Source organism: Cuculus canorus, chromosome 16 (genome assembly GCF_017976375.1).
Source record: "Cuculus canorus isolate bCucCan1 chromosome 16, bCucCan1.pri, whole genome shotgun sequence".
NCBI classification, from domain to species: Eukaryota; Metazoa; Chordata; class Aves; order Cuculiformes; family Cuculidae; genus Cuculus; species Cuculus canorus.
In genome coordinates, this window is record NC_071416.1 from 1,557,458 (window position 1) to 1,572,059 (window position 14,602).

Genomic DNA, 14,602 nt, shown 5'->3' on the forward strand with positions numbered 1-14,602 from the left:
ATTTGTTATTAATACAAGAACAAAGAGCGTGAAACTGTCCTAACAGCAGAAAAGACTTGAATGTCACAAGAAACTGGAGGCTGGAGTGTGTGAGGCGTGTCAGGAAATCAACAAAAAGTGAAGAATAGGTGGCATTATTACGTTTGCCTTCCAGCAGAGTTTGTGACAGCAGTGGTTCAGACTTAAGATACACCTGAATTGTGTTTTGAAGTTCAGGTGCAGCTGTGAGAAGAGCACACACAGAACTGTAGGCAGTTGCCAAGAGAATAGAGTAAGGTCTTCCTATGGATGTACCCCTGGAAGGAACTGTCTAGTAGAAGGGAAATGTGGGTGAGGAATAAAGTTGGTTTTCTATCCGAGAATAAAAAGATATGTGGCAGGAAAAAGCGTGTCTAATCCTGAAAGAGACAGGAAGGCAAACAGTGCTGGAAAGGGGTCCTCTTTAATGTAGGTGATAGTGGTGAGTCCAACTGCTTAAAAACCAAGCAGGAGTGAGAGAAATGTCTTTAAAAACCACCAGTCCTTTCCCTACCCCCATGTCTGAAACAAAGCAGCCAAAGAAATCCAAACTCCCCAAACTGGGAAAATGGCCAGAAGTGTCTAAGGCAGCTGAACTGTTGAGATACTGTGTAATCCGTATGAGACAGCATGGCTGCGGAGGAGTAGATGATGAGACCGAAGAGAGGTTTTTGAAGCATGTGAGTGTTTAACTGTAGAAATAAAAGTGTTAAGTGTAGCGTTTATTCCACTTGTGTTGTGGAGAAGGAATAATGCAGTTGTGTGCAGCTTAAGTAACTTTGGGAAAAGATAAAGCTTTTACTGCCATAGAGTCATGAGCTGTCCCTAAAGTGAGATTTGGTTATGGATTAAAGATCTTTTTGCTCTTGTTAGAGAAAATTACTACCGGGAATTATGTCATTGTGGGAGACTTTAACTTCCCTGATACAGATTGGAGAAGAATTGCTAGTAATAATGGTGGGGCCCAGATATTCCTGGATGTGATATCCGACACATTCCTTCATCAAACACTCACTGACTCATGAAGAGGGGATGCTATTGTAAACTCAATTTGGTAAGTAATGGAGATGTTCTGGATGAGAATAGAAATGATCATTGATTGGAGGGTTCATGAGTTGCTCAAGTTTAAATAGAAGGATAAACAAACCAGGTCTGTAACCAGTGCTTCTGATTGCAAAAGAGATGGTTGAAGTAAGGCAATAAAATCATCTGGTATAAGCCACTGGGTGTTTGAACAGGTGGGAGGTAAAAGGCTTCTTCAGTTCCGCATTTCTTGGATATTCTTCCTTGGAGCTGTATTCCACAGAAAGAGGAAGCAGTCCTGTTAGAAATAAGCTCCACACTGACCTGGGTGGTGCACTGCCTCAAAAGGAATATGGAATTAGTGCAGAGCCTGTGAAGAACAGGAAAGAGGACTGGTGATAAACCAGTATTTTTAGTATGGGAATTAGATAAAATGAGAATTACTGGAAACGGGGTTGAGGGTGCATTTAAAAAAACACTCCCAAGATGTTTCAGACAAAGCTCACTGCCTCAGTTTGTAGTGGGGACACTGGCCATAAAGTTTGGAATTTGAGGAAGGTAAGCTAGGAATATGGATTGAAAAAGAGAAAGTGACTCAAAAGGCAGAAGCAAAGCTAAAAGTGAGAGCTGAGTGTACACAGTCCAGAGCGGTGAGAAAGCTGCCCTCAGAGTAGATCGCAGTGGATACATGAAATGTGATGTCTCATCCTTGGTATTGTCAATAAATACTTTTTAAGTGTGTGATACGATGTGTAGCTGGAACATCTAAATTACCTACACTTAAGAGGAAGGAAGAATGTCATAATTTGGCCAATTCCCAGTCTTGTTACTGTGGCTTCAGTTCTGTCCTTTGAAAGCCATGCTGGGGATGGGTAAAGTGGAGAATATTACTGCAGTACTACGTGCTTTCAGGGGTGCTGCACCTAAAGGCTGGCAGTGTTGGATCACAGTTGCTTTCCTCAGAAGAGAAGCAGCAGACCTCTTCTCCCTGGCCTGACTTGTGTCACTTGGCAGTTCTGGAGCTAGAGAAGTGGGAGAACAAGATGTGCCTGAAAGCTGGCTCCAAGAGGGCGTTTTAGCAGTGAAAGCTGGGAAGGTTTGAGGCTGTTGATGAAGTCAGAGTTCAGGTGTTGGGATGATCCTGTTTAATGTTTCCATGAATTCCGGTGGTCAACAGGAGTTGGACTGAGGGAAGTTAATACAGCAGAGCTGTCAGTAAGGGATTCTAGGGTGTTGTATGTTGTTTACCTGGAAACAAACTTGCGTCACATAGCCTGGGTGCTTGGCAGTGAAGGATAGTCAAGGAGGAGCAAAATGGGAACTGTCAGTGTGATGGAAGGGCAGCGCTGTTCCTGGTGGCAGCACCTGAGGTGTTACCTATACGGTTGTGAACTGTTTGGGTCACCCATATTCAAGATGAGTTGAATCAGACTGAAAGCTAATTCTTTAGTTTCCTTATTCATGGGGAACATGAGAACTTGGACATTATTCCCATGGAGAAAATTCCAGCAGGGAAAAGAATTGAAGCTAAACAGTTGTAGCTGTATACTTTGTCCTCTAAATTCTGTCTTAAAACCTGAAACTTAAAATAACCATGAGGCAGTGAACGTTAGAATAATGCTTTGTGGGACAAAACAGTCCTTTCTTTGGGGAAGGAGACATCTGTTGATGAGAGAGTGGGATTGTGCACTGCCGTAGAGGGTTGAGCCAGCGTTGTCATCCAGGCCCTCTGAGGTGCGGTTCTGTGTTGTTAGGGGTTACCTAGAAAACTGACAGACACTGGTTTATTCAAAGCTAGCTGTGGGTCAGAATAAACGTGCAGCTTGGTTTTGTTTCCCTACAGATAATACTGTGATGAGTCTTTCTCTTTTCCTGCTTTGTCTGTACTAAGCCTGCGCTCCTTGGCCGTGCTGAACTCCCTGCTCTGGCAGATCAGTATACACAACTGCTGAAAAAGTCACTTGGATCTTGACAGATTAATTTTTGTTTTCATGTAGTATTTACACTGCACATAGGGAAGAATAAGAGCTGACAGTGAACAGTGACAATGAGTTTCTAAATCCTGAGTGAGTTTAGAAGTGAGAGGAGAGAACCATTCTTCTGTCACGAGCACCAAGACAGTTCAGATTGTTGGTGAAGATAGGTGGACAAGGAGGACAGAGGTGGTGGATCATTTGGACTGGATCTCAAAGATCTTCCAACCTAGCAATTCTGATTCACCTGTGAAGCCTGTTGCCATTAGGTGTTGTTAGCCAATCTTCCTTTGGTGGCAGAGATGTGGCTTGGCCTTCAGCAGGATTTGGGCTGGTGCTCCATGTCGAGTTGCCCCATTGGTGCAGGTGGCCAGGAGCGTTTGGCTGCTGAGCCCCAGGCTGTGGGGGTTTGGTGAGCTTGGCTGTACAGGGCACAGAGGGAGAAGGCTCTAGTCTCATTCAGCTGGAGGGATTTAGGAGGTTTGGGGGGGGTTGTGTTTTTTTTAAACACTTATTTACAAAGAAGTTTGGGCAGTATTTAAATAGGTAATTAGTTACAGATTTGAACAAATTGCTGCAGTTCCTGCAGAGAACACAGGCTGAGACAGACTTCCCTGTTATGGTATCTCTTACTCTGTGGAGCTGAGGATTTCTTTGTGTTCAGTTCCGGATGGAAACCAAGCCAATTGTGAGAGCTTCGGAGCTTGTTCCTTCCATCTGTGTTTTTTCAGTGTGGTTTCCTGTACGTGTTCTTCTATGGTAGTCACTGGGGAAGGTTTGTCTTTGGGCTAATATTTGGAGCAAAACCCTTCTCTCCTTTGGGTGCCTTGTGCGGTGGAGGAGTTGTTAGAGGGGGAGAAGTCTGTTGTTACCGGATACCTTCAGGTGTTGCCATGGAAGCTTTGGAGCTTACTAGAGTCCATTGCTTGTGTGCTTTCTAAACAAGTGGATTCAGATGATGAGTAACTTCAATCTTCCAACTCCTTGTCTTTGTGGGAATCACATGTGAATGTACGTGAAGAGGCTTACGCTTACTTTTCTGCATTCTGAAGTGGTCTGTTGGGTTAAAGATGTTAAGTGTTGATGTCCTATCCTTGGAAATGGTTAGAAAGTTTGCATTTGTGTGTTGCCATTATTTCAAATAGGGACAGCTGTGTGTTATGAAACAAGTAATTAGTGTGGTTCTTGAAAATTAGATGGTCTGAACACTTAAAGAAGTTGTGAATTTGAAAAATACCAAAGTAACTTGTGTTGTTAATGCCATTATCTGAAAAGAGAATAGGTGAAATAGCACCTTATTCTGCTTGGAATTAAATTTGGTAACTGCTTTCAGAACACTACACGTGGATAATTGTGTGCTCAGACACTTTCTATTGGTAAAGATGCCTGTAACAGTTACTGTAATTATTGTCTCATGGACCATCATCCCTCTTATAAAGAGCCCAGGCCCAGCAAAGGCAAGGGGAAACGATGCACTGAGTTAAAGGACATGTCTGTACCTTTCCTTGTAAGGTATTGTTCCTCTTTGAAGTTTGCTTACCTTTGTGGTTGCGGAATCTCTACCCAGTGCAGAACATTCCAGCTGAGAGGATGAAATTAGTGAAATTACTCATGTCTAGAGAGGATCAGTGAGAGTGGGTTGGGGTGCTTGAACAAGCTCCTTAACCCCAAAGCCCCCAGCTAACAGCGTGGCTGGCAGGTGACGCCCCCACAGTGCCAGCACGCGCGCTCATTAACTTCTATCTGTTTTTCTTTAGATCTGCAGACAAGACTGTCCCAGCAGAATGAAGGTAAACCAGTGCTTGGTGTCTCTTGTCCCCAGTGGGGTTTGGTGTAGGTGGCTATACATGAAATGCTTCTGGCATAAAGCCTGAGGAGTTCTATTTTATCAGTGTCCGTAGGAATCGTACTCCATATAGATCACGGACCAAAAAAAACACCCCGCCTTCTGTTTTTAGCATTTCCTCCCTGTTGGGAACATTCTCCAGCTGTGTGTTAGGCCTAGAAAATGGGTGGCCGTGTGGGTTTGTCTGTGGGTGTCGGTGTCGCTGAGTGTGGGAAGTCAGGAAGAGGCGCCAATTGAGAGGTGTGGGATTACAGTCCCTGTGTCAGTTATCATCTGACTCTGCCTGCACAGCCTTTAACGCCTGCACACACAGTGAAGGCGGCCGTTACTCCAGATAGATTAACAGAGTGTGGAGCCTACTGAAAGGGCATCCTGAGGACAGTATTTGTCTTCAGTGAGACGTCCTGTGGTGATGAGCAGCAGTAATGATAAGGAATAATTCCACCTAGGAAAAAGGACAGATCTGTTCTACAACATAAATGTTTGACAAGTACAATGATAAACATTTCTTGTGTTAGTGTTTCCAAAGGACAGAAGTGTGGATGCACATTTTTGAAGGATAATTCAACATGCTTAAAGTACATGTTGAGAATTCTCAGAGATGCTTGCCTTTTCCTCTGCAGTCAGGGGGTGGTGCTGCTCAATCCTGAGTTGCTGCTTGACTTCCATGGGGAGAAAGACATCAAAGATGCTGCTGACAGACAGTTCCAGCAGAGTTTGTAGTTACATGTGAAACGCTTAAATTCAAAGCTTGCTGGAGTCAGTGCACAGGGTTTCCTTTTCACTTTTCAGCTTCACCTGTTGTCCATCTGCGCCACTTTCTGTACCGATCTGTTTAAAATTGTACTGTTGTAGATAGTGGCTAGTGATGAGTTTTGCTTTCCTGCTTCAGTGTTCTCTTGAGGCAGAGCAGTTGCTATTCTTGCTGAACATTGGGATTTTAAATAAGAGATGGAAGATGCTCATTTAAATTGGAGCTGTACCTGTGGTTTCTTCAGTTTCTTACTTTTTATTTTTTTTCCCATTACAACAGTTCTGGCCGCAGCTGCTTCTGTACAACCACTTGCAACACAGTGCTTCCAGCTTTCCAACATGTTTAATCCTCAAACGTAAGTGCTTTTGTCTGTTTGGCATGTGTTGATTATTTTAGCATCTGAGAAAGGAATCGAGATTGTTGCAGAGGTGTGTTTGATGGGTTTTGGGGTGGATTTTGTCCAACTGATAACAATTCTCTGTCCTCTTCTTCCTCCACACCCTACAGTGAAGAAGAAGCTGGCTGGGACACAGAAATTAAAGATGATGTCATTGAGGAATGTAACAAACACGGAGGAGTCATCCACATCTATGTCGACAAGAACTCCGCTCAGGTACACCTGGTTCCATGGAGACATCGAACAGGCTTTAGGACCCTTGATGCTTTGAGGGAGCATTACAAACACAACTTCTTTCCCCTAAACTGAATCTATATTTTTGGAAGTGACTTTGCAGTTCAGCAGTATCAGAGGTTCCCTCCTGGTTTGGGCCCCTGTGTGTTGCTTACGCAGGTGTGAGCAGCTCCCTGGGGCACTGGGCTGCTCTGGCACAGTTACACGGCTGAAGCTACTGTGCAAATGCAGGCGGAAGTGTAGCAACCTCCTAAGTTCTGGCTCTGCCACTTGGCTTTTCCCTAAAGCTGTGCATTTCCCAAAATCCAGGGGGCTTCCAGTTCCCTCTGTTTCTGGAGCACACAGGCTCTAGGCTCTAGCACAAAGGCCACCCTGTTCCAGTAGACTTGGGATATGTGGTGAAATGTGTGCCTTATCCCATACCTGGAAGCAGTTGCATTCCACTAGTAACAATCATGTCCTGCAGTGGGAGCGCAGGATGGAGGAGTGAAAAGCCCATGGAGGATTGAAAAGGGCTGCTGGTGCAGCCTGAATCACAGGTTAACGCCCTTCCAAGGGACTCAGCCTGCGTGCTAAAGAGGCTGATGTTTTTCTCTGTGTTCCCCGTACTTACACCATCCCCAGGTGGGTTCTCTCCTTCCCTGTATTCCAGCTCTTGAAATATCAGTGATAGAATGTCTGCAGAGAGAGGGGCCTTCTTGAACTCCTTTGTGGAATTCACAGCCCAGAGTGAAGTGCAGTTTTCAAACACTCTTGTAGTCAGGTTATTTCTAACTGTCAGACCCTGGAAGTGTTGTGTTGTGTTCCATCCATTGTGTGCGGCTCGCGTCCCCTCTGCTGTCCCTGTCAGGATTGCTTCAATGGTATTGTTTTGCCCCGGGAGAGCACTTTGTACTCACAAGCCTTTCTGCTGCTTTTACAGAAGACCCTTGTCACCCAAAATCCTTTCACGTGTGTTACTGAGATGTTGGAGATGACCTGTGCCCTGGCTCATAACCCAGCATCCAGTCTTCCCCGGCATTTTGCAATCTTTGGGGCTGGCGGGAGGAAGAAACCTTGACCACACTATGCTAGTCTGTAACTCTCCAGGAGAAAACAAACTATCCTTCAACAGATGGGTGGGAAAAACCCGACAGAACCCCACAGAATACCATCTGCAAGGGCTGCAGTGTCCTCAGTGTGCCACACCTGGGGCTGGGCATGGCTGGCTGAAACCTGGCTCATGGCAGCGAGGGCATTTAAAAGGAAGAAGCACAGCTCCTGCCTCAACAGTTGCTGTTTGTTCTTTGAAACCCATTTTGTCACAGTAGCATTGTGGTGACGTGGATAAACAATGCCTGCTGGTGGCTAAAGACCATATTTCAGCCCAAGTTTCCACTGTGCTGTTCTGTATTCCAGGCTTAGATTCTGGTCACATTCTCTCTTGTTTTCTTCTCCTGTCATTCTGGGGCTCTTTCCCAGTCAAAGGGCTGTCTGTAATCAGCCCTGAAGAACGCTTCATTCTTGTAGCTGAAAAGGTTGCAGCCACAAGTGACCATGTGGCCTTGTGTTCCACACTCACCTGCGCTGCAGTGTGTTAGGGAAAACGAGAGCTTTAATATCCCATGTCCCATTCCAAGGGTTGGGCAGCTGCTTGCACAGGGGAGGCCAAGAGCAGGTTTGTCAGTGTTCGTGGCTCTGTGCCTTCTGCATCCGCCCCAATCTCAGGATTCCCCCTGAGAAAGAGTTGGAATACAGTGGGAGGAGTCGGTGTAGGCGGGTAGAGGCTGTGAAAGAATCGTAGAATGGTTTGGGTTGGAAGGGACTGCGGCGATGGAGACATAGGTTTCACAGCTAAGTATATTCTTTTAATCAGCAGTGTGTAGAAGCAAATATTAGGAAAGTACACTATCTCCTCTTTTTCTAGCAAACTTATATGGCTCTCCAGTTCCTGAACTGAAGCCAAACAGGATGTTTAACATTGCTCTTTTCTGCATCCACACTTGTATTTTCAGTCACATCCTCACTCCCACACGTTCCCAGGCAGATTTCCCAGCCTGACTTTCTCACACACTCAAGATTCATTATCCTGTGTGACTTGTTTGGAACACCTGGCCTTCTAATCATGTTTATTCTTACACATACGGCATCAGCTTCATGCTTTTATCTTAGTTTTGATTAACCTTCTATATTTTGACACCACTCTTACAAGGGACCTTAAAGCCTATCCAGGTCCAACCCCTTGCCATGAGCAAGGGATACACCTCCCACTGGATCAGGTTGCTCAAGGCCCCATCGACCTTGAACAGCTCCAGGGATGGGGCAGCCACTGCTGCTCTGGGCAGCCTGGGCCAGGGCCTCCTCACCCTCATCATGAAGAATTTCTCCTGAATTTCTAGTCTAAATTTTCCCCCCTCCAATTTTCCCCTCCATTCCCCCTCATCCTGTCACTCCAGGCCCCTGTAAAAAGCCCCTCCCCAGCTTTCCTGGAGCTCCTTTCAGTGCTGCAGGCTGCTCCAAGGTCGTCCTGGAGCGTTCTCTTCTCCAGGCTGAACAACCCTAAGTCTCTCACCCTGTCTTTGTATGGGAAGTTCTCCAGGCCTCGGATCACCTCCGTGACCGCCTTTGGACTTGCTCCAACAGTTTCATATCCTTATATTGAGGATATGTTCTTGTCCTGCAAAACCTGTTTCAGCTGGAATCCAGTCTGGTTCAGGAGTTCCTGGGAGGAGTGTGTTTTTAAGCAGGCAGCCAGAGGAGCGCACACACGTGCACAGTGCGCTGTGCAGCTGCAGAGCATTGGTGCTGCGGTACTTGGGATTAGGCTGGTTTAGTGCTTGGTTTGCAGGTGGAAAAATTGAGGTGTCTCTGGCAAAGTGAAAATCTTGGGCTGTCACTCACCTTCTGGATCATCTCAGGCTCCTCTTGCCCTGTCGCAGTGGGTTTCTCCCCTCTGTCTCAGTCCTTGTTCGAGTACAGACACACAGATCCTGAGGCTTGTGGAGAAGTCTTGCAGTGCTGGGCACCATTCCCGCCCCAGGGAACGGGGGCGCCTCATCCCTCTGGACACCCGGCTAGGAACAGGCATCCCCGGGGAAGTGTCTGTGGTCAGAGGTGGGGTTAGGCAACCTGGTGGGGAGCTTCTGCAGCAGCAGCAGCAGCAGCCAGGCTCCTTCTGCTTCTCTCTGGTGTGGGAGGTGTCAGTGGGAGCCATTGGATGCTCTCTGTGGAGGGTTATCCAGAGCAAGTGAGAAATCCAGTACTTGATGGGTTTGGATCAGGCTCACATTGGGTCTGTTTGGCTGAGCCCTGTGTGGCAGAGCTTTGTGCTGCCTTTGCTGGGTGTGCGTCGGGAAAACTATATGCTGCTCCACTTCCTCTGCATGACAAGGGTGGTCCCAGTAGGAGCCCCACGAGGTGGGAGTTGCCTCTGGCTCAGCCCTACCAGTGATCTGAGACCAGAGTGGGTGAGACATCCCTGATGGGCTCTAACCCTTGTGTATTGCAGGGCAATGTGTACGTCAAATGCCCCTCGATCGCTGCGGCCATCGCAGCTGTCAACGCGCTGCATGGGAGGTGGTTTGCAGGTGAGTGGATTCTGTGTACAGATCGCTCTCGGTTGTCTGTGCCGGCAATGACCCGGTCCTGACAGAGGTGTTTCTAAATCCTGTCCAGGTAAAATGATCACTGCGGCATACGTCCCTCTTCCAACGTACCACAGCCTTTTCCCAGACTCGATGACCGCAACCCAGCTACTGGTTCCCGTTCGACGATGAAGATGGATTTAATCAGTTTTGTACATAGTTATTTTTTGGAGGAAGATTGAGTTATCTTTTATTTAGATAAAACTAAAGGAAAGGATTTAATGTCATTTTGTGTACTCTTCCTGCTACCTTTAAAATAAAATGAAGTAAGCAGAACCGCGGTGTGTTCATTCCCCTGACTGGCATCTCCACTGTATACAAAGCTGTTGACTTCTTGTTCTGCCTTGTAACTCTTGTACATTTACCGAGGTGATCTGTAGGAACTGAGAAGTAGCTCATAGAAAACACATTCTCTGTAAAAGGCAGGTGGGACATGAGGACATTTTTAATGTTTCACGAGCCTTTCTTTTAATGCAGCGATTACCTTTTACATTTCACTTGATGTAGGTGAGTGCTGAGGGTCGGGACCGGCGACAGGCGTTACGGAGGGGTGTGTTTAGTGTTCTGTATAAATGGGAAGCTCACCGGGCTGCCCCGGGCTGGCTGCGATGGCCGCTCGGCTGCCTTTGTGCTGAATAACTGGTAAGAATAGAAGGATTGAAGGGTTTTATTTCTTGATGGTAACTTTTGATTAATGTATCTGTAAAAGTTTCTTTGTAAATACTGTGTGAGGTGTGTCTACGTTCCAAACAAAACGCGCTCTGCATTTCCACAGGGGTCTGTCTGCAGTGTGGCACTGGCCAGGGCTGGAGAGGGGTGGGAAATCTAGACACACGTTTTGTTCTGGTTGCATATAATCTTTGCTCTTTTTAAGCTCTGTGAGCTCTGAAATATATTTTTGGGTTACTTCAGTGTGTTTGACAAGACAGCTCGATATTTCTATCAAACAAAGACTTTCATATTGCAACAATCTTTGTAAGAACCACTCAAATAAAAATCTCTTAAAAAGGCATTCATGAAGCTTTTCTTTCCCTGCTCCTGATGTAACCTCAGCAGTGGGAGCTGCTTTGGAAGGGCAGGCTCTGGGATGCAACTCCACTGGAAGAAAAAGCAGGAGCTGGTTGTGGCTGTTTGGAACCCCCGTGTCCAGCTGCTGTGGTGGCTGCAGGTTTTCCCTCTGCCTGAGCAGTGGATGCAGTCCAGAGAATTCACCCAAAGGTCTGGGGCTGCAGGAGCCATTTATTGTGGCTTTTGCCTTGGTTTGTGCAGGGAAAACTTCCAGCCATGGGTGAGTCTGGCAGAGGCGGGGGCGTCCCAGCCCTGCAGGATGAGCTGTGGAGGAGCCGGGCCGCTCCCAGCTTTGCTTCATCTTAGTAGTTTTAGCTGTCACTGTGAACCCCCCGTGCCAGCTGAAGCAGAACTGGAGCCGGTGCAGAGCAGCTGGGTGGCAGGGCCCGAGGTCACCGAGCTGTGTGACAGCCGCTCCGATGGGCCCCTCTGTGCCCCTGCAAACACGAAGAAAAGGCTGGTTGTGCTGCTGCCAGCCCGCCCTCGCCTGCCCCGAACCAGAGCCGAGGAGAGCCTGGCAGTAAAGGGGAGTGCGGCGTGGAGGGGCCGGGGCTCAGCTGCGGGCTGGGAACCCGGGGGAGGCGCAGCACCTTGCCGGCAGAGCAGACTCCTGGCAGCCCAGCTCCCAGCGGTGATGCCCCTGTCCCCCTAACGAAGGGATGAAAAAAGCCACTGGCAGCTCCTTCCATCCTCCTCTGCGCAGAGGGGGTTTTGCTGTCCCCGGCAGAGCTGCCCTGTGCTGGAAACACGTGGCAAGTCTGGAGGGGAGCGCTTTGAGAAGGGCACAGCTCAAGGCTGGGTCTCCCTGGCCTGGTATCGACATCCTGGTGACTCAGCACAACGTACCCTGAGCTATTCCCTGTTTTCCAGTGCCAGGAGCAGAGCTGAACCTGTGACCACTCCATTCCGACTGCTTCCCACACCCGCCCTCTGCCCAGCTGGCTGAAAAAAGGGGCCTGAGCTGCTGCCGTTTGTCTGCGGGTGCAGAAGGGCTTTGCGAGTCCCTCCAGGGTCCCGTGTGCTCTGGGGGCATTTGCCCCAAATCACCTGGAACGGGGGCAGCTCCAGCCCCGAGAGATGTGATCCTTGATCTGCTTCAGCCAAACTCCCCCAAACTAGGGAATGCATGGATGCAGTGGAGCAGCTCCGCCTCAGCACGTTGGGAATGGGAGCTTCCCACGCACCAAAGGGAGAGAGGTGTGCGCTGTACTCACGCCTGTGAAACAGGAACTTTATTGTTGTACAAGGGAGTCAGAGGTGGGAGGAAAGTAGAAATTTGGTACAGAGCAGTTTACAATCAGCAGAGCCAGGAGGACAGGGCTTCCCCGCTGCAGGAAGAGCTCTCACTTCCAGGTGTCTAAACGTTTTATTACGGCACAGAGGAACGGCTGAATGGGGTACTCCGGGGTAAACCTGTGCTCCAGGTTAGCAGCGGATTCCCATTCCAATAGCCATGAATGTCCCAAACGTCCCTCCGCTTTGCATCATCGTTTTGCCAACTCCACCCATCAGCTCTCGTCCTCTCATGCCAATCCTGAGATAAAGACAAACGCAGGAATTACATAAAGGCCAGAGCCTGACAGGTAACGGCTGCGCAGCAGTGAACACCGATACACCAGCTCATGGCTGCCTGTGTGCCTGAAGCAAACGCCACCTCCTGCCTCTGCAAGGAGCCCAGCTGCTGTGCCCCGTGCCCGAGCTGCTGCAAACAAAATGAGCTGTGCTCCTTGAGGTGCCTGAGGGGACCACGTGTGAATTCCCATGCAGTGGTCTCAGCTGGTGCGGTGCCCCCCTGCTGTGCCACTGCCAGGACGGCGCTACCTGCCAGGGCCCTGAATACCCTGAATTCAGGAGAAAAAACCTGTGCTGTCCAAGTATTTGACTCACTGGAGAATTAAAAAGGTCTGAGCTGTTGTGTGGCTATCCTGTCTGGTGGCAGTCGCAGCATTTTTAATGCCACCAACTTAAACCCATGCTGGATACTCATTCTCAGTTTACCTCTGACTGTGTATTTTTAATATGAGAGGAACCTGGACAGCCTAGAAGTGTCCAGAGCCGTCCCTGTTCTCCGGCTCCTTTTTACCTGAGGGCAGACTGAAGAACTGTTCCTTCACAGGAAGCTCTTGTAATCTTTCACTTTTAAGCCCTGCGGTGACTGTAGGTTCTAAGGAATTTCACGCACTTCACTTTTAAAACATGGAGATCTTCCCTTAAAACTGGAATGGCAGATGTAATGTGGCTGTGCCATCCAGGTACGACAGAGCCATGGACACTGCTGCTTCCCAGTCCCTGAGCTCTGGGTGCTGCACCCCTTAAAAACGCTCTGCAGAGTCTGAGGGAGCTCAGGAAATGGGAGCTCAGGTCAGACTTTGTGCCTTTCCCTCCTTTGAGGCTCACTTCCATGTCCTCACCATGTTCAGTCACAGTTAAGAAGCCTCAAGCAGAAAGAGTTCTGCACAATACGGGAGAGCTCATTTTAGGAGCTCCTTCCCACGGATGATGAAACCAAGAGCAAGAGCTCATCGGAGCAGCCAGCGCCATGTCCGTGCCAGGAAGCAGTGGGGAATGTGGGATTGTGCCAGTGCCACCGCCACCACAGCTCTGCCTGCACTCTGGTGACTGAGGCAGTCAGGACGGCAGTGGCCTCCGTGCAGGCGTTGGGACCCTCAGTGCAACCGTGACGCAGAGACCCGAGGGCTGGCAGAGAACCTCAGGAAATGCTCGAGCAGGAGGGCTGCATGTGTGGCCAATTCACCCAGCTCTCCTGGACCTCATCTGCCACAGCCTCGGCGTCGCAAAGGCCACCACCCACAGGAGTGGCAGGACAAGGTCTGTGATGGTGCGGCCTCCGCACAGCCGACCCCGGGGGCTGCCCCGCGTGAGGCCGGGGCTGGACCAGGCGCTCCGACTGCAGCCGATCCAGAGCCAATGGAAACGTTTCACCAGACCAGGCCTGTGCCTCCCTTCCCAACGCCAGAGCGGCAGCACTCCTCTCCTGCTATCATTGTGCCCCAACCTGTCTGCAGAACCAATTTCCCCAGTGTACCTGAGGCAGGAGAAGGTGCCGAACAGGGCTCCGGCTGCCATGCCGACAGCAAAGCCCATCATGAATCCCATCTTCACTCTGTCGAAGCAGCTGGGCTGCGATTGCCCGTACGGGCCCACGGTCACAGGCATCTGGGCGAGAAAGCAACCCCCCCAGATTCACTGCTTTGTCCGCCGCCTCCGTGACCCTGCCGGGCCGGCGAGCAGCCCCGCGCGGCTCAGCCTCTCCTGCGTGCAGGGCCCGGAGGCTTCACGGGCCGCCTGGTTTGCTGCCTCGCCTGCCAACTAGGAAAAGCCAGGGAGGGAACGCCCGGGCCTCGACGGCGGCCCCGCCCCACCCTCGGTGAGCCCCTGGGCGAGCTACGTTACACCCGGGAGCCGTTCGGCGCCCCGGGCCGAGCGCCCGCCGCGACCCGGCTCTGCCCCCCGGTTCAGAGCGCCCCGGGCCCCGCAGCGGCCCCCGAGACCCGCCCTGCCCTTACGCCCCCCCCTCCCGGGCTGCCCCCCCGAGGCCCCCTTCGACCCCGCCGCCCACCTCGCCCCGCTCCCCTCAGTGCGCCCAGCCCCGCTTCCGGCGCTAGCGGTGACGAACAGGAAGTGCCTCCCCGGAAGTACAACACC

At 49.8% G+C, this 14,602-nt stretch overlaps 2 protein-coding genes across 10 annotated transcripts in view; one reads left to right on the forward strand and one right to left on the reverse strand.

Moving 5' to 3' along the window:
• Positions 1-11,313, forward strand: part of RBM39 (RNA binding motif protein 39) — a 31,944-nt gene extending 20,631 nt beyond the window's left edge. For 5 of the 9 annotated variants that reach the window (XM_054081166.1, XM_054081168.1, XM_054081170.1 and 2 more), the window contains 5 exons: positions 4,772-4,804; positions 5,894-5,969; positions 6,122-6,227; positions 9,733-9,811; positions 9,900-11,308. In XM_054081166.1, the coding sequence (XP_053937141.1) occupies positions 4,772-4,804; positions 5,894-5,969; positions 6,122-6,227; positions 9,733-9,811; positions 9,900-10,000 (395 nt within the window). In that variant the 3' untranslated portion in view covers positions 10,001-11,308. Of the gene's footprint in view, positions 1-891; positions 1,073-4,771; positions 4,805-5,893; positions 5,970-6,121; positions 6,228-9,732; positions 9,812-9,899 lie in introns of those variants that run through there. The other 4 variants (XM_054081165.1, XM_054081164.1, XR_008452544.1 and 1 more) reach the window with 4 other exon arrangements.
• An 840-nt stretch (positions 11,314-12,153) lies between these two features.
• On the reverse strand, positions 12,154-14,597 carry ROMO1 (reactive oxygen species modulator 1). The gene is made up of 3 exons (XM_054081172.1): positions 14,517-14,597; positions 13,983-14,113; positions 12,154-12,470 (listed from the first exon to the last, which is right to left on the reverse strand). Exons 2-3 carry the CDS (start codon positions 14,111-14,113, stop codon positions 12,362-12,364), a joined length of 240 nt encoding a protein of 79 aa, XP_053937147.1. The 5' UTR covers positions 14,517-14,597; the 3' UTR covers positions 12,154-12,361.
• Positions 14,598-14,602: the final 5 nt, after the last annotated feature.